This window comes from Hyla sarda, chromosome 2, assembly GCF_029499605.1.
Source record: "Hyla sarda isolate aHylSar1 chromosome 2, aHylSar1.hap1, whole genome shotgun sequence".
Lineage (NCBI taxonomy): Eukaryota > Metazoa > Chordata > Amphibia > Anura > Hylidae > Hyla > Hyla sarda.
Window position 1 is genome coordinate 177308061 of NC_079190.1, and position 26005 is coordinate 177334065.

The following is a 26005-nucleotide window of genomic DNA, read 5'->3' on the forward strand; positions in this document are numbered from 1 at the left end:
TAGGGGGAGAGAAGCGGGTGGTGGCGGCGGCCTATGGCACCGCAAAAGCCACTGCAGTGCATTGATTTAAAGCGCCCGCTTTAAATCAATGCTCTGCAGCGGTGTCGAGGGGGGATAAATAGCCGATAACTTATACCGGAATATCGGTATAAGTTATCGGCTATCGGCCCTAACCTCCACCGATTATCGGTATCGGCCCTAAAGAACCGATATCGGTCGATCCCTAGTAAAAACTTACAGAAAATGATTTCTGACCTTTAGACTTCAAAAACTACACATTCCAGTTTGGTTTCCTATCAGTATAGTAGATTACAATAGGAACAATCCATCTGTAAAAAAAAAAAAAAAAAAGTATGTTCCGGAAAAATCATTACAATAGATTGCCTGGAAGGTATTGAAAGTCTCTTATGATTCTGGTAACTTAACCACAATATTTTGATAATTTTCCAATTACTCAATATCTACACTTATGTTTAGATGGGAATTTTGATCATGTAAAATGGAACATCACTTGGTTTGTAAAGAACTATAATGGGACAAGAATAAATGTTGGGTCACAAGCAATGATCTTTGATGTTCTGTGCATTGCATGTTGATTGACATACTTTCTGGGAAAGATCATAGATTTTCTTTTTTGGGATGCAAAATGTATCGTCGTCTGGAACACTGTAAAGAACTTAACTCTTCACAAGATGGGACAGTAAATGTTATAATGATAATTAGCAACATTATTTTTTTAATGATCTATTCAGTAAATATTTCATATATTCAGTATATATTTGATGCATAGGATTTGAAGATGCAAATTTTATGCTGCAGATTTCAATGCAAACTAAATGACTGAACACAGCATAAAATCTGCAGCTTCAAATCCTGTGCATTAAATATGTGCAGGAGGCTGTACGTTTAAATAGACCCTTGGCCTCAGTGTCATCTTGGAAGTTTAACTTCCAAGACAGGGGGTGCAGCTATTCTATCATTGCATGTGGGCAAAACACACATCCATTGCTTAAAAAGTAACCAGTTGCAGAGTAAGGCCATGTTCACACAACGGAAGAAACAGCAGTTTTGCGGAACTTTACAGATTTAAAGGAAGAGGAGGGGCAGTTTTTAAGACATTTAAAGGAGTATTCTGGCTTCCGCACCCTCCATTCATGTCTATGGGAGGGGGCGTGACGGCCGTCACGCCCCCTCCCATAAACATGAATGGTGGGGGCGTGGCTGTGATGTCACGTCCCCGTCTCGGGGGCAGCGTCTGGCACAGAATGCTGGAGACTGCACCGGGGTCCCCAGCGGCGGGATCCCTGCGATCATACATCTTGTCCCCTATCCTTTGGATAGGGGATTGGATGTAAAAAGCCGGAATACCCCTTTAAAGATGAAAAACAGCAGATGTTATAGTGTGAACAAGAAGAAACCCTTTCTCAGGATATCAACATGAAGGGACTTTGTTTAATACATGATCTTCAGATTTAATAGGACAAGCTGCTTCAATAACAATGTAAAAGAGCACTTTACTAACCAGTAGACGATACTAAGAAGTAGAGGAGTAGACAGGAAACTCTGTCTACGATGGATTTTTCACTGAGCATCAAATACAGTGTTTCTATTAATGTTGCCGGAATTCCTGTGAAACGCCCTCTGCTTTGTTTCTTAATACAAGAGATTAAACAGTTGGGATGTAAAGTTACCTACACGACTGACCAAGATAGCTAGACCGTATGAATCCTTATGTATATGGTTTTATGCTTTATGAAATATGGATGGCCAAATCAGAATAAAGCTATTTCTATTTGAAGATTATACTTTGAATAAGTGGCTACCAAGGTAATGAACAAAAAGAAAGGAAGAACATAATCTAAATTTATTGTACATATTGTGTAACACCAATAAATAAAATAATGAACCAAATAATGGAGATCTGTTCCTGTCAATTAAAGGGGTTATCCTTTCCAGCACCTTCTCATTTTTTACACAATAACCCTTATCAGGGATCACAAATACCCTTTTATCCTTGTCCCCCACTATAAAGCTTAACTTGTATTAGCATATGGTAAAATCAAACACAAGATGACATTCTTAAAAATACCAATATTGCCAATGTGCAATTGTAAAGTGTCTTTAGTGCATCTCTGGTGCAACTGACCTTCAATCGGACAGTAAAAAGTTTATTGCACAGCGTTCCTGGTGCCTCTGCTTTCAGATTAGTAAGTCTAAAATGCCCCAGCCCCCTGCCCTTTATGTGAGGTGTTATTGATAGTGGCTTCAAATCCTTTAAAACGTGGAGAAAAATAGCCCCTCTGACATGAATTGCCCCCAAGAGCTCCATCAGAGATCCAGGCCAATGGCACTATAGGCTGTAGATACTTCACAATAGCATGTTGGCAATATTTGTGTTTTTAACAATATTATGTTTCATTTTACCAAATACTAAGTAAGTTTATGGTGGGGAAAATGGATAAAAGGGTGTTTGTGATCCCTGAAGGGTTCTTGTGTAGTGTTCGTTTATAACTTACCTTTGTCTCCACTGGGGTATTGTGTAGTTTTGTCAAGTAGTGATAGTTGCCTTGATGCTAATAATGACCCCTTTGGTTTCCCAGACAGTGATAGTACCTCACTTTTTTGCCCCACACAGTAATTAGGCCCTGCAAACAGCAATAGTTCCCCCTTCAGGCCCCACACTATAAATGTTCATCTTAGTGCCTCAGACAGTCATGTCCCTACACAATAATAGTACCCTTTGGTGCCCAAACATAATGCTTCCGGTATTGTCCCAACACAATAATAGTACCCTTTGGTGCCCAAACATAATGCTTCCGGTATTGTCCCAACACAATAATAGTACCCTTTGGTGCCCAAACATAATGCTTCCGGTATTGTCCCAACACCATAGTATTCCATGGTTGTGCCTCCACACAGTATTAATCCACTTTTGTGCACCCATACAGTAATCCACCTTTGTGCCAAATTGTAAGTATTTTCTACAACCTCTTACCCACACAAATAATGACACCTTTGTGCCAGGAAAAAATCTAATCTTACTGTTCCCACAATGAGCTGCTGGGGCCTCCGTCTATCTCTACTTCCTGCCATCATGTGAAAATATAGCGGTAAAGTGAGATCATACTGCAGCCTGCAATGTGCGCTGACTTCCGCAGCATGACCCAAATGTCTTGTAGGCTGTAGGCCTAAGGCTGTGTTCACACAGTGTTTTTCAGCCATTCATTGGTAGAAGTGCATCTGCAAAATTGCATCTGCATTTTCTTAACATTAATGTGCTCTATGTAAGTCTGTTGGACAGAGGTTGTCTGTGCACACAATATGTAAAAATGCGGTTACATTTTTGCAGTCGCATAAATAAGTGACATGTCACATATTTACGCAGTTTAAAAAATGCGGGAACATAGCCTGAGGAAACCTGTAGTTTATGAGAGTAAGGGAAGAGAACCTGTATCACTCTTCATTGAGAATCTATTGGTTTCTAGATATGGTGCACCCAGTAATTTTTCTATGTTTCCATAAGAATAGTGTCTGACTTAAAGGGGTACTCCAGTGGTCAACAATTTTTTTCAAATCAACTGGTGAAACAGATTGGTAAATTACTTCTATTAAACAAATCTTAATCCTTTCAGTACTTATCAGCTGCTGTATGCTCCACAGGAAGTTTTGAAGTTCTTTCTAGTCTGACTACAGTGCTCTCTGCTGACACCTCTGTTTGTGTCAGGAACTGTCCAGAGTAGTAGCAAATCCCCATAGCAAACCTATCCTGCTCTGGACAGTTCCTGACATGGACAGAGGTGGCAGCAGAGAGCACTGTGGTCAGACTAGAAAGAACTAACTGCCTACACTATTAGATGGCTTTTAGAACAGGGAGACGCATGGTACCTTTCATATATCTTTCTGTGCTTGAATTACGTCTAAAAACGTAAATTATCTGATGCTAAGCTCAGACAGTTCCCAAGCTCCTGTAGTGCTGAGGGCTGAAACACCTCCTCGTTCCCCTTCCCATCCCTGTCCTTGTTTGACAATCAGTCAGGGTTTTTTCCCTAAATCTTGTAGCGGTGTGCATACCAATTGTGCACATTTGTGAGATTTGAGAACAGGGCTTGGCTTCCAACTGACTAACAAGCAAGGGATAGGGAAGTGAGGGAGGAAGAGTTCCAGCTCTCAGCACTACAGGGGCTTGGGAACGCCTATTTGACTCTTTGAACCAGAGAATAAATATTTTTCTATGTTATGGAAGCACCGACCGATATATGTTGGGCCCCAATATGTCTCTTCTTGTCCTTAGTGTCAGCAGTATTAAGCAGGAAGTGCAGCTGACAGATTCCTTTAAAGGGGACTTGCCACCATCATATTTAATATAAAACTACTGGCACCATGGTGTAAATCTCTTAACATAAACATACATGGCCATGTGAATAATATTTCTCCTCCTATTTTACTTTGTCTGCAGTGCATGCCATTGAAAAGAAGTAGTCATTTAACAATCTTATTTTCTTTGACTCTATTTTGTGGTGTCTTGCAGCTTATCATTGATACCCCAACCAGTCCAATAACTAGTGGCCTGCCACTATTCTTTGTCATCACTGTGACTGCAATAAAACAGGTAAGTGATTATGGTAACTCTTGAGATCCAACGTTTTATAATGAATGCGCATATCCTGTAACTTTCTTAATCTTATTTAAGGGCTATGAAGACTGGCTAAGGCACAAAGCTGATAATGCTATGAACCAGTACTCTGTCCATGTTATCCAGCATGGTAAATTAGTCCGAAAGCAAAGTCGGAAACTTAGGGTAAGAGTCAGTTTGTTATCGTAATTTCTGTACAGTAATAATGGGTCATGTCCATACTGCTATGCATTCTTATAATGTTGGACTTGTATGGTATCTTTTTGTCATATATTTGATAGGATTTGATATTGATAGCATAGCCAGCATACACTTTTACCTTATGACACCTCTCTCTACCCCTGTCTAGGTTGGAGACATTGTTATGGTTAAGGAAGATGAAGCTTTTCCATGTGACATAATACTGCTTTCCTCGAGCAGGGATGATGGTACATGTTTTGTTACGACAGCTAGCTTGGATGGAGAATCCAGTCACAAAGTAAGCAAAAATGTCTTTCTGTATTATAAGGATGATATTGGCTGCACTATATTAATGGGATACAGTATACTATATTGTGTGTGTTTATTTTTTATTTGAAATGTGAGTTTTATGCTGCCCAAACCACGGCCATAGGCAGTGCAATGTGTATCAATTCCTCTCAAGTGCTCGGACATTTCAGAGAAATTGTAGTTTAAAAATGTAGCTGGGACCCGATAAGTAGTCAAGGGGGGGGGGGGGGGGACCTATACAGTTGCTTCCCACGCGACCAGCCTGTGTGACATGTCTTGTCCTATCTGTGTATAGGAAGAGATGCTTCACTTTGTGCTGGCAGAGCAAGGAGTAGCTGCTGGGACCTGCCCCCATGACTAGTTATTTTGCCCCCAAGACACATTTTAGACTATGATATCTTTGAAATGCGTGAGCGTATCAGAGTGATTTATAGTGTCTCAACAATGCTCTGCCTGCATCATTTTTTTACTACCTGCAATTTGGGCAGCGTAAAACTCTGAAAGTTTCCCTTTAAATATCATATCTCATTTTATGCATATAGAATATTCTCCACATAGAACATATTATGTTATGTTTTACCAAATAGATCAAAGGGCTAGTTAGATTATATAGAATTACCCCCAAAATGTACTGTTGTCAGTCTGAAAATGATCATTCAACGGAAGCTTGACAAACCATTTATACGGTATGTAAAGTTTATCATCTTGGGAAGCCTTGGGTGACCAGTATGTCCCCTATTATAACTCCCATGCAGCATGATCTACACCTGAATAACAGATCTTACTAGTTTTTGGAATAATAATCATCTACTGATCAAATACTGCAATGTACATTGTCCTTTTTATAGAAACCTCAAATGTTAATGTTAAAAAGGGTTAGCTTTGTATCATGGCAAAATATGTTTTTCTTGTGGCTGCTTATTGAGCAACTCTAACACATCACTTCAACTCATTGCCATAAACAATATAATCCAAAATATATCTAACTATATCTAGTAAAAGTTATATTTATGCTCATCCTGAGCACCATTTATTACTCTTATAAGTTCTTCATACAAAATATAAGCCTCCTTGTTCTGTATCCTTTTTTGTAGTCCGCTTTCTCTTTGGATCTTTAGATTCCCAGCAGTATCTGCATTGGTTACCTTAAAAGTTTTACTATAAGCAAATTAAAATAAGAAACTACTGAGCCTTTTAGCATAAATGTAATGTACGGTGTAATTGTAATTTTAGAAAACTTTTGGCATGTCATAGACTTTCTATGAAGTCTGTCTTCTGTAAGAGTGAGACAGCGGGAGAAACAGTATTAAGCTGCGTCTTTCTCCCTTCTGGTTCTAACGATCAGTGGGGGTCTAACCACCCAAGCCCAAAACTTTGAACATATCTCTGTTGCTGCCAGGCACTTTTGGCACACGAATACAGTTAACTCCAACAAGTACAGTATAATGCAACTAGTCACAGCCAGTTTTATTTTCTTCCAAAACGGTTCAAAAACAAAACCTAGTCCATCTGGCCACGGACTATACAGACGGCAGCTAACTATCCAGAGCTGAGCCTACTGCACCGATCCTAAACAAAACTTTCAACATTTGGTTCCACACATGTAGCTTTTCCCAGTGAGCTGTCTGTTCTTTTATTGCATTGCAGGCGAATTAGCCACAGTCCTGCCGAATACCTGGAGTGGCTAAGCAGAGCAGGGAAATACACTTTGCTGCTCTCTGGCTGCTTTGAAGTGGTACTCCACTGTCCTAACATTGGGAACATTTTGTTCTGAACACTGTGTGCAGGCTGCGGGGTTGTGACTTCACTCCCACGCCCCTTGTGATGTCACGCCACACCCCTCAATGCAAGTCTATGGGAGGGGGCATGGCAGCTGCCTCGGCCCTCCAATAGATTTGCATTGAGGGGGAGTGGTGTGACATCACAAGGGGCGTGGGCGTGACATCACGACCCCCACCCCCGCAGCCCACACCCAGCATTTGGAACAAAATGTTCCAAACGCTTGGGCAGTGGAGTACCCCTTTTAGAACATGTAAGACCGGAACCTGGGTGAAATTTACACTCCTTCCACCACTTTACCCCTGTTTTCTGAACTGACAGTATAAGCTTATGCATATTTAACATTTTAGACACAAGACACACAGGTCATGAGATAAATTATAATAAGTCTACTTAGAAGAACACTGTTCCAGTATAAGCACACTATTATTTCTTACTAAGCTAGTCCCCTCTGGACAGCTTTGGTTTTGTACGTGTATAGGGGCAACAAAGTGGGATTGCTTCCCCTACAACACCTTTGAATAATGCTTCAGTGACTTTGCATTTTAATCTTCTGTACTGTACTTCTCATACTAATCCTAAAAACAGGTGCAGCCATAGACAACTGTCTTGTGATATAACCTATGATGACACGGCTCATTACACCAGATACTGTCCCAGAGGGTAACAAGCTGTGCATCTGCTGAGACCTGTACTGTCTTCTGCAGTCTTGTATGGGATATAACAGTTGACGCATTTCATTAGATACATATATACTGACTACATTTTTGTTTCCTAAACTAGACGTATTATTCTGTACAAGACACAAAAGCATTTCACAATGAAGAAGAGATGGACACATTGCACGCCACCATAGAATGTGAACAACCTCAGCCAGATCTTTACAAGTAAGCATGAATGTCATTGATTAATATCAGCACTGAATGGTTGCAGGGTAGATCAGTATAAATACCAAAAGAGAACGATAACTTCAATACAGTAATTGGGGAGTTAGAAAAGTAAGAGGCAGATGTGGAAATAAAAAAAATAAAAAATCTATTGCTTTAAATACACTGTATTGTAAGGCATCCCATAAATTAAATCTTGAAATGTATCGTATTTTCGCCGTATAAGAGGCACTTTTTCTTCCCCAAAACTGGGGGGGGGAAGTTGGTGCGTCTTATAAGGCGAATACACACCTATCGCGGCGGTCCCTGCAGCCATCAATGGCCGGGACCCGCGGCCAATACAGGACATCACCGATCACGGTGATGCCCTGTATTAACCCTTCAGACGCGGCGATCAAATCTGACCGAAAATAACACTTACCCGGCTGTTCAGTCGGGCTGTTCGGGACCGTTGCGGTGAAATCGCAGCGTCCCGAACAGCTTACAGGACACCGGGAGGGACCTTCCTGCCTCCTCGGTGTCTGCTCCGTGCCGGGATCCCCTGCATGGCCGGCGCTCTCCTTCGTCGTCATCACGTCGTCGCGCACGCCGTCCCATAATCCAATAGGAGCGGCGTGCATAGTGGCGTGCATAGCGACATCATGGCGGTGACGGAGAGTGAGGATACTGGGCAGCAGAGACGTTCCGGAGCTACGGGGACACCCCAGGGACGCGGCGACAGTGGTGGAGGGCGACATCCAGGGCAGCGATGACGAACGGTGACGGGTCCGGAGCAGCGGGGACACGTGAGTGCTACCTCCTATACCAGTAGTCTTCAACCTGCGGACCTCCAGATGTTGCAAAACTACAACTCCCAGCATGCCCGGACAGCCAACGGCTGTCCGGGCATGCTGGGAGTTGTAGTTTTGCAACATATGAAGGACCGCAGGTTGAAGATCACTGTCCTATACTTTACATTGTATTTGGTTCAGAATCTTTATTTTCTACATTTTTATCCTATAAAATTAGGTGCGTCTTATATGCCGGAGCCTCTTATATGACGAAAAATACGGTATATACCTGTACCTACTAGGTCCTGAAGGTTGGAAAATAGGAATGATACATCCCATAGTGCTTCTGTTAAAGTGACAGCCACAATGCTCTTATTACTGTGCCCTCTACAGTGTTAACAGACACATTGCCCTCCATAAAAATACATCTACCTTATTCCCCTTATAGTAACTACTAGAGATGAGCGAACTTACAGTAAATTCGATTCGTCACAAACTTCTCGGCTCGGCAGTTGATTACTTATCCTGCATATATTAGTTCAGCTTTCAGGTGCTCCGGTGGGCTGGAAAAGGTGGATACATTCCTAGGAAAGAGTCTCCTATGACTGTATCCACCTTTTCCAGCCCATCGGAGCACCTGAAAGCTGAACTCATTTATGCAGGAAAAGTCATCAACTGCCGAGCCGAGAAGTTTGTGACGAATCAAATTTACTGTAAGTTCGCTCATCTCTAGTAACTACACAGGTATAAGTCTGCTTGGGATACGCAATGTGTAACTATTTCTGCCGGGACAGCAGGACATTGCTAGTGATCATGGATTCTTGCATTGAATCTGCTACATGTTGGCATAAGCTGCCCTCACTGCTGCTGTTGGTATGAGCTAATGTATGAATTTATATCAGTCTTTTTACTTTGCTCACTTGTTTTACTTGATGCTTATGTTGTTCAGATTTGTTGGTCGGATCAACATTTATAATAAAACTGAAGACCCCATTGCCAGGTTAGTTGATATACTTTCCTTCATGTCATTTTCTTTCCATTCTGGAGCGATTGTGTTTGTTTATCACATCTTTTTATTACATTTTTATTTGTCTTTATCAGGCCTCTGGGATCCGAAAATGTGTTACTTCGTGGTGCTACATTGAAAAACACAGAAAGAATCTTTGGTAAGCAATAGCAAAATGTAGAGGAGTCACATAGCCACCTGGAATGCAGTATTGCCCTATTTAAAGGGGTATTCCAGAAAAAAACTTTTTTTATATATATATATATCAACTGGCTCCAGAAAGTTAAACAGATTTGTAAATTACTTCTATTAAAAAAATCTTTATCCTTTCAGTACTTATGAGCTTCTGAAGTTAAGGAGGTTCTTTTCTGTCTAAGTGCTCTCTGATGACACGTGTCTCGGGAAATGCCCAGTTTAGAAGATGTTTGCTATGGGGGTTTGCTTCTAAACTGGGCGTTTCCCGAGACACGTGTCATCAGAGAGCACTTAGACAGAAAAGAACAACCTTAACTACAGAAGCTCATAAGTACTGAAAGGATTAAGATTTTTTTAGTAGAAGTCATTTACAAATCTGTTTAACTTTCTGGAGCCAGTTGATATATAAAAACAAAGTTTTTTTTCCTGGATAACCCCTTTAAGTGAATGGGCCCAGCTGCAGTCCCCAGCACAGAAAGGTGACCGGGAGCACATATGGGCATGGAAAACTCAGAAGAGGATACAGCACTAAACCAGAGCCATGTTCCCTCTATTCTCACAATTGTTTGGGGTCCCGAAGGTTGGAGCTTCATTGAACAGAAAGCGATGCCATATTCTACTGAGGAATACCCCTGTCAATTTAAAAGATTTTTAAAAGCTTGCCTATTTTTCTTGGATTAACCCCTCAGTGTGGTGAAGGGTGATTTGTGGGATTACACTGCTGCTATTGAGACCCTGAAATTCCCCAACATAGTGAACAGCTGTTTCACATTCTCTCTGTTTCAGGGGGCAGGTCAAGAGCATGGCTGTTTACCAGTAGTACACAAACAGGCACTTCCTTAACCTTACAGCACCTTCTCCTCACTGATATGCTATGACATAATGCTGGTAAAAGTGCACTTGACTGACCATGCTGGCACTGTGCTGGAGAATGATTTACAGGACACTGCTATATAGATGGCCTGTGGGGAAGAAGGGTGTTACTAATGCAATGCAAGGTGTTATGTGAGCAGAAATGAAAGAAACAGCAGCAACACAGCAAGAAAGAGATACAGAAAACACTAAACTACTTCTGCTGCTGGTAGTAAAAAGATGCCAAAGGGGGGGGGGGGGGGGTTTACATTCAGAAGGAAGCACATACAGTAGTGGGAACACAAGGGGCAGCTGTCCAGAACTTTATAAGTGGTCAGAGAAGAGTGGGAATCCTTGCTTTCCTTTCCATTTATAGTGCATATTCTTTGGAGGAGACAGACAGGCTCAGCTTATATTCATATAGTTTAAGCTTTCTCTCTCTTTCCATCTCTCTCATACCAAAGACGGACTAAACTAAGCTGGACTCAAGCAAGTTGTTTTAAAAGGATAGTGGATAAGATGTCTGATTGCCGGGGTCCTGCGGCTGGAGACCCCCGCGATCTCCCTACTGCACCTGTCGTTCGTTTAGAGCGCTGAGTGCAGCACTGGAGGCTCGTGACGTCATGGCCACACCCCGCTCGTGACATCACGGCCACACCCCCTCAAGGCAAGTCTATGGGAGGGGGAATTGCATTGAGGGGGCATGACTGTGACATCACAAGCTGGGTGTGGCTGTAACATCATGAGCCTCCACCCCCATTGCCAATCATCCGGCACGAAACAAAGGCTTTATAATATAAGCCAAAAAACTTTAGATACGCACACTGATAGTTGTAAAGCTGCAAAGCAAGTTGGAAAAGTATAATTTATTTATCTATTTAGCTCTGGCAAGAGGCCAATGAACCAAACTTACAAAGCAATTGTGTGACTGAATAGATCATAAAGGTTGGAATGAGTTTTCAAACCAAATGCGACAATGCATTGATAACAGTTCGGCGCAAACATATAGATGGAGAAGAAATAGTTCTAAGATTTCACAATGGCGATTCTGTGGTAGTTCATTGAGTAGATCTTCAATGCTCTCAAGTAACAAGCTCCCTTTACACTTTTTTTTGTTATTCTAGGTGTTGCTATATATACTGGGATGGAAACCAAGATGGCATTAAATTACCAGTCCAAATCACAGAAGAGATCTGCTGTTGAAAAGTAAAATGTTCTTATCCATTATTCATAAGGGTAACAATGTAATGTGGAATGACACCTACTAAATGTCAGGCATACACTATTGTATTTCATAGTTGTGCTTTTACATAAATGACTTTTCTGGTTATTACATTAAGTACAAGATACTTGCATTAAATTAATATTATTACCAATATTCTGGAACCACTTTTAAAATAAATGACTTTTATTTTTTTTTGCTATTCATATATATATATATATATATATATATATAAAAACAATTTAGTTATGGTCTATATGTAGATTGAGGAGACAACCCCTTGTAGAATGCATTACTCTCAGAAATCAGCTGTTTGTCTTGGGTTCAGCTACCTGCAAACGGAATCGATATGCTGTGAGTTGCAATAAAATAAAAGATACCACTTCCACAGTTAATGGCATTTCATAAGCTATAAAATAATTTTTTAAATAAGTGCAAGTGTCCCGGAAACAAAGCTGAGCAGCTGAAGTGCCACAACATTACCCACCTCCTGGGTCCCCTTTTTCTCCTTGACCTGCATAGTTAAACAGAACTCAGCTTACATTGCCAAGCCCTGTCTACAGATTGTGCGCCTGAAATGTGCTTACTAATAACAGCACTGGTATCTTGACAGTGCCTGCTTTGGGCAATGGCATCAGTACATTACTGTATATGTGCGATACTAGTAAGACAACACAGGCATGTGATATGGAGACAGCCAAGCCCTGTATATATATATATATATATATATATATATATATATATATATATATATATATAGTCGTGGCCGTAAATGTTGGCACCCCTAAACATTTTAAAGAAAATGAAGTATTTCTCACAGAAAAGGATTGCAGTAACACATGTTTTGCTATACACTTATTTATTCCCTTTGTGTGTATTGGAATTAAACCCAAAAAGCTAATTGGACATAATGTCACATCAAACTCCAAAAATGGGCTGGTCAAAATTATTAGCACCCTTAACTGAATATTTGGTTGCACACCCTTTGGAAAAAATAACTGAAATCATTCGCTTCCTATAACCATCAATAAGCTTCTTACACCTCTCAGCTGGAATGTTGGACCACTCTTCCTTTGCAAACTGCTCCAGGTCTCTCTTATTGGAAGGACGCCTTTTCCCAACAGCAATTTTAAGATCTCTCCACAGGTGTTCAAGGGGATTTAGATCTGGACTCATTGCTGCCACTTCAGAACTCTCCAGCGCTTTTGTTGCCATCCATTTCTGGATGCTTTTTGACGTATGTTTGGTGTCATTGTCCTGCTGGAAGACCCAAGATCTCGGACGCAAACCCAGCTTTCTGACACTGGGCTGTACAGCGCGACCCAAAATCCATTGGTAATCCTCAGATTTCATGATGCCTTGCACACATTCAAGGCACCCAGTGCCAGAGGCAGAAAAACAACCCCAAAACGTAATTGAACCTCCACCATATTTCACTGTAGGTACTGTGTTCTTTTCTTTTGTAGGCCTCATTCCGTTTTTGGTAAACAGTAGAATGATGTGCTTTACCAAAAAGCTCTATCTTGGTCTCATCTGTCCACAAGACATTTTCCCAGAAGGATTTTTGCTTACTCAAGTTCATTTTGGCAAAATGTAGTCTTGCTTTTTTATGTCTCTGTGTAAGCAGTGGGGTCCTCCTGGGTCTCCTGCCATAGCGTTTCATTTCATTTAAATTTACTTTTCTTCCTCCCTTTTTAGTTTAGTTCCAATACACACAAAGGGAATAAACATGTATATAGCAAAACATGTGTTACTGCAATCCTTTTCTGTGAGAAATACTTCATTTTCTTGTTCAGGGGTGCCAACATTCATGGCCATAACTGTATATATACCACAACAGTGGTGCAGCACTCCAAAATTGCAAAAAATTGTGAATTTATTTCCTCATGTCAAGCAAAAAATAGCAACGTTTCAGCTCCTCAATGGATCCTTTTTCATGCATGGTGATACATCAAAACAAGGGTTTTTCTTTATACCCAGTGCAATCAAAAACAGTAATCAAACTATAATACATGAAAAGCATGATAAATAATATACATCCTGTGCAAAAAGTGTCCAATACATGTGCATTTATTAGTACCTCAGTTCATAATAAAGTGCATGATATTCACATTATGTGCTATTAAAAACAATAAGGCCTGTAATACAGTGCTCCATATTAATGACCAATAATAATTACAGCTGTGAAAATATACAAACAAATAATACACATTAAAACATTAGGAGCCGCTCACCCGCTCTGCATGTCCAAGATGGCGATGCCGGCTTGTAAACCATTCTATTGAGCATGCGTGAGTTCACCTCACATACTGTGTATCTAGACTTCCGGGGCACGTGATGCGCCACCTGATCCCGCGTCACATGACAAGTCATACAAAGTATCGCGTTATCAATGTGCCTCCCGGTCTCAGTGGGGTGAACTCACGCATGCTCAATAGAATTGTTTACAAGCCGGCATCGCCATCTTGAACATGCAGAGCGGGTGAGCGGCTCCTAATGTTTTAATGTGTATTATTTGTTTGTATATTTTCACAGCTGTAATTATTATTGGTCATTAATATGGAGCACTGTATTTCAGGCCTTATTGTTTTTAATTACACATAATGTGAATACCATGCTCTTTAATATGAACTGAGGTACTCATAAATTCACATGTATTGGACACTTTTTGCACAGGATGTATATTATTTATAATGCTTTTCGTGTATTATAGTTTGATTACTGTTTTACTGTTTTGATTGCACTGGGTATAAAAAAAGAAAACCTTGTTTTGATGTATCACCATGCTTGAAAAAGGCTCCAGTAAAAATACATTCTCAATTTTTTGCAATTTTGGAGTGCTGCGCCGATGTTGTGGGATTTACCTGGACTGTGATCGAGTTCGGGCGCTGGCACCAGAGACCAAGTGGTGAAGTAGTGCATTGCTTTTAAGAAACTATATACATATATTTATTTATTTGTTTGTTTATTTGTTTAAGTCTGTAACAGTTGAAAGCTCTAAGGGCAGGTTTACAAATGTACAGTCTTCCCATTGCATTTCCTAACAGCTTAGTACAGAAATGCAGTATTACTCTATCACACTGTGGCAAATGTGTGTTACTTTTTGTTTCTTTGCCCTGTAGTGGAAAAAGTGGGCAGCATATACATATAAATGGGATGTGGGATTTTCTAGAAGGGACAAAAAGCTCAAAAAATCCAGTTTCTATGCAGTCTCTCCATTATCCATTGGGTAGTCATACACTGATACAAAATGTCTTCAATTAATTTCCCCAAGGCTTAAAGGGTACCTCTCATCAAATAAACTTTTGATATATTTTAGATTAATGAATGTTGAATAAGTTTCCAATAGCATGTTAATGAAAAATATGCTTCTTTCTATTGTATTTTTCCCGATCAGTCCTGTCAGCAAGCATTTCTGACTCATGCTGGAGTCCTAAACACTCAGAGCTGCCAGCCTGCTTTGTTCACAGCCAAACAGGCTGTGAACAAAGCAGGCTGGCAGCTCTGAGTGTTCTCCTTTGTGAACAAAGCAAACTGGCAGCTCGTAGTGTTTAGGACTCCAGCATGAGTCTGAAATGCTTGCTGCCAGGACTGGTAGGGAGACCCCTAGTGGTCATTTCTTCAAAGTGGAAAATTAAATAGAAAGAAGCATATTTTTTAATAACATTCAATTGTAAAGTTATTCTGCATACATTAATCTATAATATATCAAAAGTTTTTTTTAAGAGAGGTACCCTTTAAAAACGTATGTAATAATTTCTTATAGATACACAGTTTATGACTCCTATGTGTTGAAAAATTGATGTTTCTGTATAAATTCTACCATACACATTTAAGACAAGGATACCGCCAAAGATTAATTGACTGATGATCTTTCCCCTGTTTATGTGTTAATGTTGTTGTCATCAAGAACATAACCTAACATGTCTTCCTTCTAGGTCAATGAATGCTTATCTCATTGTGTACCTGTGTATTCTGATCAGCAAAGCCTTAATAAACACTTTGCTAAAGTATGTGTGGCAGAGCGAGGCTTCCCGCGATGAGCCTTGGTACAACCAAAAGACTGACTCTGAAAGACAAAGGAATCTGGTAATGATTAGAATTCATTTTTCCACATCTTAGCTTGAACAAAAGGGAAAATTGTATATTAACTTTTTATTATATGGAATAGAGAGATACACTAGGCTTAAAGGGGTACTCCGACCCTAGACATCTTATCCCCTTATCTGATCACAGGGATCCCGCCGCTGGGGACCCCCGTGATCTCGGCTGCGGCACCCCAGACATCTGGTGCATGGAGCGAACTTCGCTCTGTGCCGGATGACTGGCAAGGCGGGGCAGAGGCTCGTGACTCAATGCAAGTCTATGGGAGGGGCATGACGGCCGTTATGCCCCCTCCCATAGACTTGCATTAGGGTGCATGGCGTGACGTCATGAGCCTCCGGGGCTGCACTCAAAGCTCTAAACGAACGCCGGGTGCAGCAGGGAGATCGCGGGGGTCCCCAGCAGCGGGACCCCAATGACCAAAGGATATGGATAAGATGTCTAGGGGCGGAGTACCCCCTTTAAGCAGAAATATGCCACAGGTGGCTTTCCAGATTACATTGATGCCCATTAGAAGTGTCTTCTCAGCAGAGTGCATTCAATGGTCTGTGAAGTTCTGCATGCACTTTATAATAAAACCGAGATTATAAAGTAGTGTAATTAATATTTTATGCTTATTTTTCTATGAGAACAATACTGGCTTGTAGATCTTGTAGAAGGATTGATCATTCCATTGACTTGTGTGCGATGTTCTAGGATGTCATGTAGTACTGTATTTACTGTAACCATAAGTGCCACATTTAAGTGTTATCGATCTGCATTCTTTCTGGATACATTTTAGGACTGTAGAAGTATTGTGATGGTAGTTCTGATGTGCTGATACATATAACATCTGATTAGCTTCATTTTCTGCAAAGAAGTGGCCATTAATGAATAGTATCCTGTGCACTAGTTTCTATTAAGAAACAAAATGCATGACACAGAAATCATGGACTGTGAAAACATAAAAACGTGCACAGCTTTACAACATTTTTATGGGTGCTGTCATAATAAAACAAACAAAAAAATCCCATTTGATATGTCATAGAGACGTATTAAAAATATTGATCAGTTTGTCTCTGAGCATTCAGGACCCGGCCGATCAGTATAAAGAGCCGCGAGAAGTGCTCGCCACATGACTATGACAGTCTCTTAGGGTGCATTCACACCACGTACACACCACGTTTTGTACATACGGGTGCCGGATCTGGCGGGGGGAGGGGCAAACCGGGCGCTCCCGTACCCCGGCCAGATCAGCCCGTGACTCCATTTACTTTAATGAACCGACCGGAGTCAAATGGTGACTCCGGTCGGCTCAGTTTTGACCTGTATGCGGTTTCCTGACCGGACTTAAAACCATAGTTTACTACGGTTTTGGGTCCGGTCCAAAACCGCGTTCGGGTCAAAACTGAGCCGACCGGAGTCACCGGCAGGGCAGGAAGCGTGCGTCTACACTTTTCTCTCCCTGTTGTTTTAGTGATTGGTTAGGATCTAATTACTCAGACCCTGACTGATTAAAACTTTTGATATGTCCTTAGGACGTGTGAAAAAAAAATTGTGACGACAGGTACTCTTTAGCAGAGTTTTTCTGGGCTCAGAGGTATTTTTATCAAATTCCTCCTAAAGCAATGAAAATAAAAATGCAGCTATAGTCACCTGCCCCCAATCCCACTAGTTGCTGCTCTGATGCTGCCCGTTCCCAACATCTATCCTTTTATTTCTGGCTCCTGTGGTGCTTTGTTTGACCAGAAACTACCCACTAAGCCAGTCATTGTACTTAGTAGGCTATATCTGGTCGAACGAAATGTCACAGGAACCAGAAAGAAAAGGACAGAAGTGGAGACCGGGCAGAGTCAGATTAGAAGCTGCAGGGATTGGGGGCTACCACTCCCTCACTTGGTGGGAAAGTAAACCTGCAGCCTTCACTGGGGACTTTACTGAATTCAATGTTATTATTATAGAGCTACTTCTATAAGAGAATACAGGGGAGATGTATCAAAACCGGTGCATAATTGGAGCAGTTGCCCGTAACAACCAATCAGATCTCTTCTTTAATTTTAAAAAGACCTCTGAAAAATGAAAGAAGCAATCTGGTTGCTATGGGCAACTGCACCACTTTCCCTCTGAACATGTTTTGATAAATATTCCCCTATATCAGTGGTCTCCAACCTGCGGACCTCCAGATGTTGCAAAACTACAACTCCCAACATGCCAGGACAGCCAACCGCTGTCCGGGCATGCTGGGAGTTGTAGTTTTGCAACATCTGGAGGTCCGCAGGTTGAAGACCACTGCCCTATATCTTTACTACAGCCCCATTACTGGGACACTCTGCAGGTCCAAGTGGAGATGTGGGGACCACCGTGCAGAGTCAGAAGATAATGGGGTACTCCCATAAAGTACCCCATAGCAGTTAAAGGGGTACTCCGGTGAAAAACTTTTTTTTTTAAATCAACTGGTACCAGAAAGTTAAACAGATTTGTAAATGACTTCTATTAAAAAATCTTAATCCTTCCTGTACTTATTAGCTACTGAATACTACAGTGGAAATTCTTTTCTTTTTGAAACACAGAGCTCTCTGCTGACATCATGAGCACAGTGCTCTCTGCTGACATCTCTGTCCATTTTAGGAACTGTCCAGCGTAAGAGGAAATCCCCATAGCAAACATATGCTGTTCTGGACAGTTCCTAAAATGGACAGAGATGTCAGCAGAGAGCACTGTGCTCATGATGTCAGCAGAAAGCTCTGTGTTTCAAAAAGAAAATAATTTCCGCTGTAGTATTCAGCAGCTAATAAGTACATGAAGGATTAAGATTTTTTAATAGAAGTAATTTACAAATCTGTTTAACTTTCTGGTACCAGTTGATTTTAAAAAGAAAAAGTTTTTCACCGGAGTAACCCTTTAAAGAATGCATGCTACATGGAAGTTGTAAGAATGCCGTCAGAGTTGCTTATACCTGCCTGTTACTGCCTAAAAAACAAGGAAAAAGAAGGACACCTTATTTTGTGCAATCACCTTGTATAGTGACACCTTTCAATAGAGATAAAATATAAACTGTGCTGTTTGGCAAATATTTGTTTACAGTCATGCAAACACATGAAATGTGTCTAAAGGTATCCCAAAGGGTTAAACCCATAGATCAGACTAGTGACTAGCAAGCCTAAAGGACAATTAAAGGAGGTTTTGACATTAGAGAGAAATGCTATCTGAATCCTAGATTTAGTATAGTTTATTATCTCTATGGTTAGTAGAGGACACCTCATCCTTCCCTCCCGCCTTTCTTCAGCATTCTATTTTTCTTGTAGCTGTCACCCGGCACAATTATCCTCGGCTGCCCCACTTTCCCTCTGCCGCACTCTGTGTGCTTGCTTTCCTCTGCTCTGCTCTCTTTCCTTCTCAAGGTTTCTTGCTCTCCTCCTGTGTAGCTTTTATTTCATTAGTGTTTATTTTAGAAACATTCTTGTCTTATTTGTTCTCTTCTCTGTTGCGTACTCCTTGGTTCTATATATAACTCCCATTCCTAATGTTAATTGATGTACTTCTGTGCAATTGTTTCTAAACACGATAGACGAGATTCATAAGAAGTAGAACAAATAGTAACAGTATAATATTGCCCTAATTCACCAAATATGTACCTAATCTAATTTCTTTTAAAGGAACACTCCAGTTCAAAACCTAAAAAAAACTACAATTGGCATAATGTGGTACCCACTTAAAAAGATGAGATGCGCCTGTAATTTTCATCATAGATATACCTCAACTATGAGAGACATAATGAGAAAAAAAATCCATAAAATTACATTGTCTGATTTTCAAAGAATTTATTTGCAAATTATGGTGGAAAATAAGTATTTGGTCAATAACAAAAGTTCATCTCAATACTTTGTTATATACCCTTTGTTGGCCATTACAGAGGTCAAATGTTTTCTGTAAGTCTTCACAAGGTTTTCACATACTGTTGCTGGCATTTTGGCCCATTCCTCCATGCAGATCTCCTCTAGAGCAGTGATGTTTTGGGGCTGTCGCTGGGCAACATGGACTTTAAACTCCCTCCAAAGGTTTTCTATGGGGTTTAGATCTGGAGACTGGCTAGGCCACTCCAGGACCTTGAAATGCTTCTTACGAAGTCACTCCATTGCCCAGACGGTGTGTTTGGGATCATTGTCATCCTGAAAGACCCAGCCACGTTTCATCTTCAATGCCCTTGCTGATGGAAGGAGGTTTTCACTCAAAATCTCACGATGGATGGCCCCATTGATTCTCTCCTTTACACGGATCAGTCGTCCTGGTCCATTTGCAGAAAAACAGCCCAAAGCATGATGCTTCCACCCCCTTGCTTCACAGTAGGTATGGTGTCCTTTGGATGCAACTCAGCATTCTTTCTCCTCCAAACACTGCAAGTAGAGTTTTTACCAAATAGTTCTACTTTGGTTTCATCGGACCATATAATCTCCCAATCCTCTTCTAGATCATCCAAATGCTCTCTTGCAAACTTTAGACAGGCCCGGAAATGTACTGGCTTAAAGAATAACTCTAGGATGTACAACTTATCCTCTACACTAAGGATAGGGGATAAGTCTTAGATCACGGGGGCTCCGGCCGCTGGGGCCCCCCGTGATCTCCCGAACAGAGCCCCGGCTCCCTGCATGAAACAAGCATTTTCGATCACAGCACGAAGCTGCTGCCGACACGCCCCCTCCATACAGTTCAATGGCAGAGCCGAAGAATGCAGAAAGCTGCGCTCCGTCTCTGCCATAAAACTGTATGGAGGGGGCGGGTCGGCCGCCACGTCCAGCGGTGGTTGAAAATGCCTGTTCCATGCAGAGAGCCAGGGCTCCATTCAGGAGATCGTGAGGGGCCCCAGTTGTCGGATCCCCGGGTTCTAACACTTATCCCCTGTCCTTAGGATAGGGGATAAGTTATACATCCCAGAGGTATCCTTTAAGCAGGGGGACACGTCTGGAGGGGGCGGGTCGGCCGCCACGTCCAGCGGTGGTTGAAAATGCCTGTTCCATGCAGAGAGCCAGGGCTCCATTCAGGAGATCATGAGGGGCCCCAGTGGTCGGATTCCTGGGATCTAACACTTATCCCCTATCCAGCGGTTGGACCCCCCGCGATCTCCCGAACAGAGCCCCAGCTCCCTGCATGAAACGAGCATTTTCAACCACAGCACGGAGCTGCTGCCGACACCCCCCCTCCATACAGTTCTATGGCAGAGCCGGAGAATGCAGAAAGCAGCGCTCCGGCTCTGCCATAGAACTGTATGGAGGGGGCGGGTCAGCCGCCACTTCCAGCGATGGTTGAAAATGCCCGTTCCATGCAGAGAGCCGGGGCTCCATTCAGGAGATCGTGAGGGGCCCCAGTGGTCGGATCCCCGGGATCTAACACTTATCCCCTGTCCTTAGGATAGGGGATAAGTTATACATCCCAGAGGTATCCTTTAAGCAGGGGGACACGTCTGACACTGCATGGTTTCAGTCCCAGACGGCATAGTGTGTTACTGATGTAGCCTTTGTTACCTTGGTCCCAGCTCTCTGCAGGTCATTCACTAGGTCCCCCCATGTGGTTCTGGGATTTTTGCTCACCGTTCTGATCATTTTGACAACACGGGGTGAGATCTCGCGTGGAGCCCCAGATCGAGGGAGATTAACAGTGGTCTCGTATGTCTTCCATCTTCTAATAATTGCTCCCACCGTTCATTTCTTCACACCAAGCTGCTTGCCTATTGCAGATTCATTCTTCCCAGCCTGGTGCAGGTCTACAATTTTGTTTCTGGTGTCCTTCGACAGCTCTTTGGTCTTGGCCATAGTGGAGTTTGGAGTGTGACAGTTTGAGGTTGTGGACAGGTGTCTTTTATACTTATAACAAGTTCAAACAAGTGCCATTAATACAGGTAACGAGTGGAGGACAGAGGAGACTCTTAAAGAAGAAGTTACAGGTCTGTGAGAGCCAGAAATCTTGTTTGTTTGTAGGTGACCAAATACTTATTTTTCACCATAATTTGCAAATAAATTCTTTAAAAATCAGACAATGTGATTTTATAGATTTCTTCTCTCATTTTGTCTCTCATAGTTTGAGGTATACCTAAGATGAAATTACAGGCCTCTCTCATCTATTTAAGTGGGAGAACTTGCCCAATTGGTGGCTGTCTAAATACTTTATATATATATATATATATATATATATATATATATATATATATATATATATATATAAAATGTGTGTGTTTTTTATTTATTTTTTTATCTGCCCAATCTTTTGTTTCTATTATTCTATTCTATTTCTATGTAACCCCAAAGGTGGCTGCTTCTCTACCAAATATAAATAATGTGCACATGAGAAATTAGCATTGATTCCCAAAGTAATAGGATAGCCATAGGCTGGCAGCATCGTTCCACCACGTATACATTTCCATGTATTGACCAAACTGTTATTTATAACAATTGATCTTTCAAAGTTCAAAGTGTATGTAAAATTTTAGCTAAGGACAATGGGGGAGATTCATCAAGACCTGTGCTGAGGAAAAGTTGACCAGTTGCGCATAGCAACCAATCATTTTGCTTCTTTCATTTTTCAGAGACCTTTTCAAAACTGAAAGAAGCAATCTGATTGGTTATCATCTCTATTTTGTATTTGTTCCAGCTGTCCTAGTGTGCAGTTCTGTTGTTCTAATATTGTTTGTTGAGTTGTAAGAAATGTCTGTTTTGTGTGGTTTCAGTTTATCAGAGCTTTCACAGACTTTCTGGCTTTCATGGTCCTTTTCAACTACATTATCCCTGTCTCAATGTACGTCACTGTGGAAATGCAGAAATTCCTGGGTTCTTATTTCCTCACCTGGGATGAGGAGATGTTTGATGAGACAACTGGAGAAGGCCCACTTGTGAACACATCAGATCTGAATGAAGAGCTTGGACAGGTGAAGCATCATAAATATAGTAAAATCAGTATTTCTTTGACGTAGATAGACTAAGGCTGTGTTCACACTGCTTTTATGTGTACATATATAGTATACTTTTATACACTTCGGAAGGAACAGACGCTAAAAATGGATTCTGTTGTCATACAGGAGAATCTGTTTCCCTATGACTTACATTATAAAATTAAAACAGATTGCAATGTATACATTTTTTGTTGTTGTATATAATAGTATATTTGACCATGTTTTTTGTATACAGCAAAATTAAATCCAAAAGAAAAGGAATGTCTAGCGCCAGTTCGTGGAAAGGAACTTCTTTATTTAGTTGCCATGGGAAACAACAGGAACTCAAGCAACGTGACGCGTTTTGGCCCGCAGGGCCAAAACGCGTCACGTTGCTTGAGTTCCTGTTGTTTCCCATGGCAATTAAATAAAGGAGTTCCTTTCCACTAGTTGGCGCTGGACATTCCTTTTCTTTTGCATGTTATGTGGATGAGTCCTGGTCCAGTCCGAGCGTAAGTTCAAGGGTGAGCTGGACACACCTGTTTCTAAGCAAAATTAAATGTACTGTAAGGGAAATAGTGAAATATAAACAAGTGCTGTGTGAACCCAGCCAAATTCTTGGGGGAGCCCCCCCTGCGATCGTTATGCCCCTGGGAATGGTGCTGTTTTCAGCGGTGCGTAACTGTGACATTTTTAGCTTCTGAGGAGCGATTTTGTACTGCCCTGTTGTGTTTGGCACTGTTGGAGAGGTATGTTGTGCTGCATTGAGGTATTTTGTGCTGCATGGTATTATCTCTTTGCTGGTAAGACCTTTGCAAGAAGAAGAAAAAAATTCAGATCCTTTGCTTACAGGCTTTGTGTACTAGCCTTTAACATAATATGGATCTGCAGTAGCACCATATTACGGCTAGTATTCCATCAATACCTCATAAGTATTGCATCTGTATAATAGATCAGTAATACTGATGAGCTGGCTTCTAGTAAGGATATTGAAATGCATAAGACAGTCTTTTGAAATGCAGATGATGCAGTACTGATGACATATGCTTAACATGTGAGATGTGATGTAGTTTGAACACTCTTTATAGACTTCAATTGAATTTTCCATACATGAAACAGATAAAAGTAGCATATGTTGTGTTTTTCAACATTTGCATGCATTTTATATGCTCGTGTGAATAGCTCCATAGATTAACATTACTTCCATAAAACAAACCGTTAAAAATGGACATAGTACTTGCAAAAAGCATTTGCGTGAAAAATGGTGCTAAGGAAAAATTGAATAGTTGTCAATAACAACCATTTAGGTTGCTGCTTCTTTCAAAAACTTATAGGCAGAATCTAGTTTTGGGTAACTTCTACATATTTATGTTAGCACCAGTTTCGATACATCCCGATAGTTTCGTGTTTTTTGTTGTTGTTTGTTTTGTGCCTGCTACAGAATGTTTCATACATACACATGTACTATTCTTGCTGCAGCAGTAACAGTCTTCTACTGCTCAGTGTGCAACTGGAGCTGGGTAAAGCTTTGTTATCTTAGCTAAGCCTAACCCAAAATTTTGCTAAATTATTTTTGTAGGTTTTATTTAAATGAAACATTTACAACTACTGTATAGCTTGGTGGATCGATGATCATGCATGATCTATTGTGTATGTCTTATCTATAATCGATGGTACCATGGTTTAATATTGTTCACAATAAGGATGAAATTCAGCAGAATCCGACTGACAGCAATGGGACTCTGCTGCACCAAAATTTCTGACCGGAATTTCGAAGCAGAATTCCTTTTGGAAATTTCGTAGTGTGGATCCAGCCTAAGGCTAAGCTTAAGTCGTAGGCTGGGTTTACACTACAGAATTTCTGAGAGGAATTCTACTTTGAAATTACGTTCAGAAATTCTGGTGCAACAGAGTCTCCCATTGCTGTCAATTGGTTTCCGCTGTACAGTGCACACAACAGAATTTCAGCACCAGAGCTTTTCGCTGGTTAAATTCATCCACCCAAAAAAATTAACTTGTCAGCTACCAGCAGAATCTGAGAATATTTTTGACAAGGCTTCCAAAGTGTGAACCCAGCTTTGCATGTCTCAAGGAGTCACAAGCTTGACAGCCTAAAATAAGTGTCTGCACCCTTTAAAGGGGTACTCAGGTGGAAATATTTTTTTATTAAAATCAACTGGTGCCAGAAAGTTAAACAAATTTGTAAATTACTGTATATACTCGAGTATAAACCGACCCGAATATAAGCCGAGGCCCCTAATTTCACCCCAAAAAACCAGGAAAAGTTATTGACTCGACTATAAGCCTAGGGTGGGAAATACATCATCCCCCCTGTCATCATCCAGACCCACATCATTAACACCCCCGTCATCATCACCCTGTCATCATCCCCCTCGTCATTATCCCCCCCCCCCTTTATCATCACTGCCTGTCAATCCCTTCATAAGTGGTCTTCAACCTGCAGACCTCCAGATGTTGCAAAACTGCAACTCCCAGCATGCGCAGGGACGTCACGGACGTCTGCTGCGCACGGACGTCCCTGTGCGTCGTTGTCAAGGCAACGTCACTAATCCGGGGCTGGCCCAGAGTGGAGAAGAGGGCCTCCCGGTGAAGATGGACAGCCAGGAACGACTAACCCTCCCCACCTGACGGTCCCTGCAGCATAGATGGCCTGTAACAGCTCACCCTTCCTTCCCACCGAGGGGAGGTGAGTAGAAAACTAAAGGGGGGTCTGGATGATGACGAAGGCCGCAGTGATCTTCAACTTGCGGACCTCCAGATGTTTCAAAACTACAACTCGCAGCATGCCCGGACTGCCATCGGCTGTCCGGGCATGCTGGGAGTTGTAGTTTTGCAACATCTGGAGGTCTGCAGGTTGAAGACCACTGAGAAGGGATTGACAGGTGGAGAGTTCACTCGAGAATAAGCCGAGGGGGGCGTTTTCAGCACGAAAAATCGTGCTGAAAACTCTGCTTATACTCGGCTTAAACTCGGAGTATATACGGTACTCCTATTTAAAAATCTTAATCCTTCCAGTACTTATCAGCTGCTGTTTACTAGAGAGGAAGTTGTATAGTTCTTTCAGTCTGACCACAGTGCTCTCTGCTGACACCTCTCTCCATGTCAGGATCTGTCCAGAGCAGAAGCAAATCCCCATAGCAAATCCATCC

The 26005-nt window shown here is 41.5% G+C and overlaps 1 protein-coding gene across 18 annotated transcripts in view; it reads left to right on the forward strand.

Moving 5' to 3' along the window:
• ATP11A (ATPase phospholipid transporting 11A) overlaps window positions 1–26005 on the forward strand; it is a 268432-nt gene that overhangs the window by 164307 nt on the left and 78120 nt on the right. For all 18 annotated transcript variants that reach the window (XR_008888568.1, XR_008888571.1, XR_008888572.1 and 15 more), the window contains 9 exons: window positions 4529–4609; window positions 4691–4798; window positions 4983–5111; window positions 7685–7788; window positions 9508–9558; window positions 9660–9724; window positions 11736–11817; window positions 15772–15922; window positions 22635–22832. Coding sequence is in view for 12 of the 18 variants with exons in the window: in XM_056555787.1 (XP_056411762.1) it covers window positions 4529–4609; window positions 4691–4798; window positions 4983–5111; window positions 7685–7788; window positions 9508–9558; window positions 9660–9724; window positions 11736–11817; window positions 15772–15922; window positions 22635–22832 (969 nt within the window). In the remaining 6 variants the exon portion in view is untranslated. The remainder of the gene's footprint in view (window positions 1–4528; window positions 4610–4690; window positions 4799–4982; window positions 5112–7684; window positions 7789–9507; window positions 9559–9659; window positions 9725–11735; window positions 11818–15771; window positions 15923–22634; window positions 22833–26005) is intronic.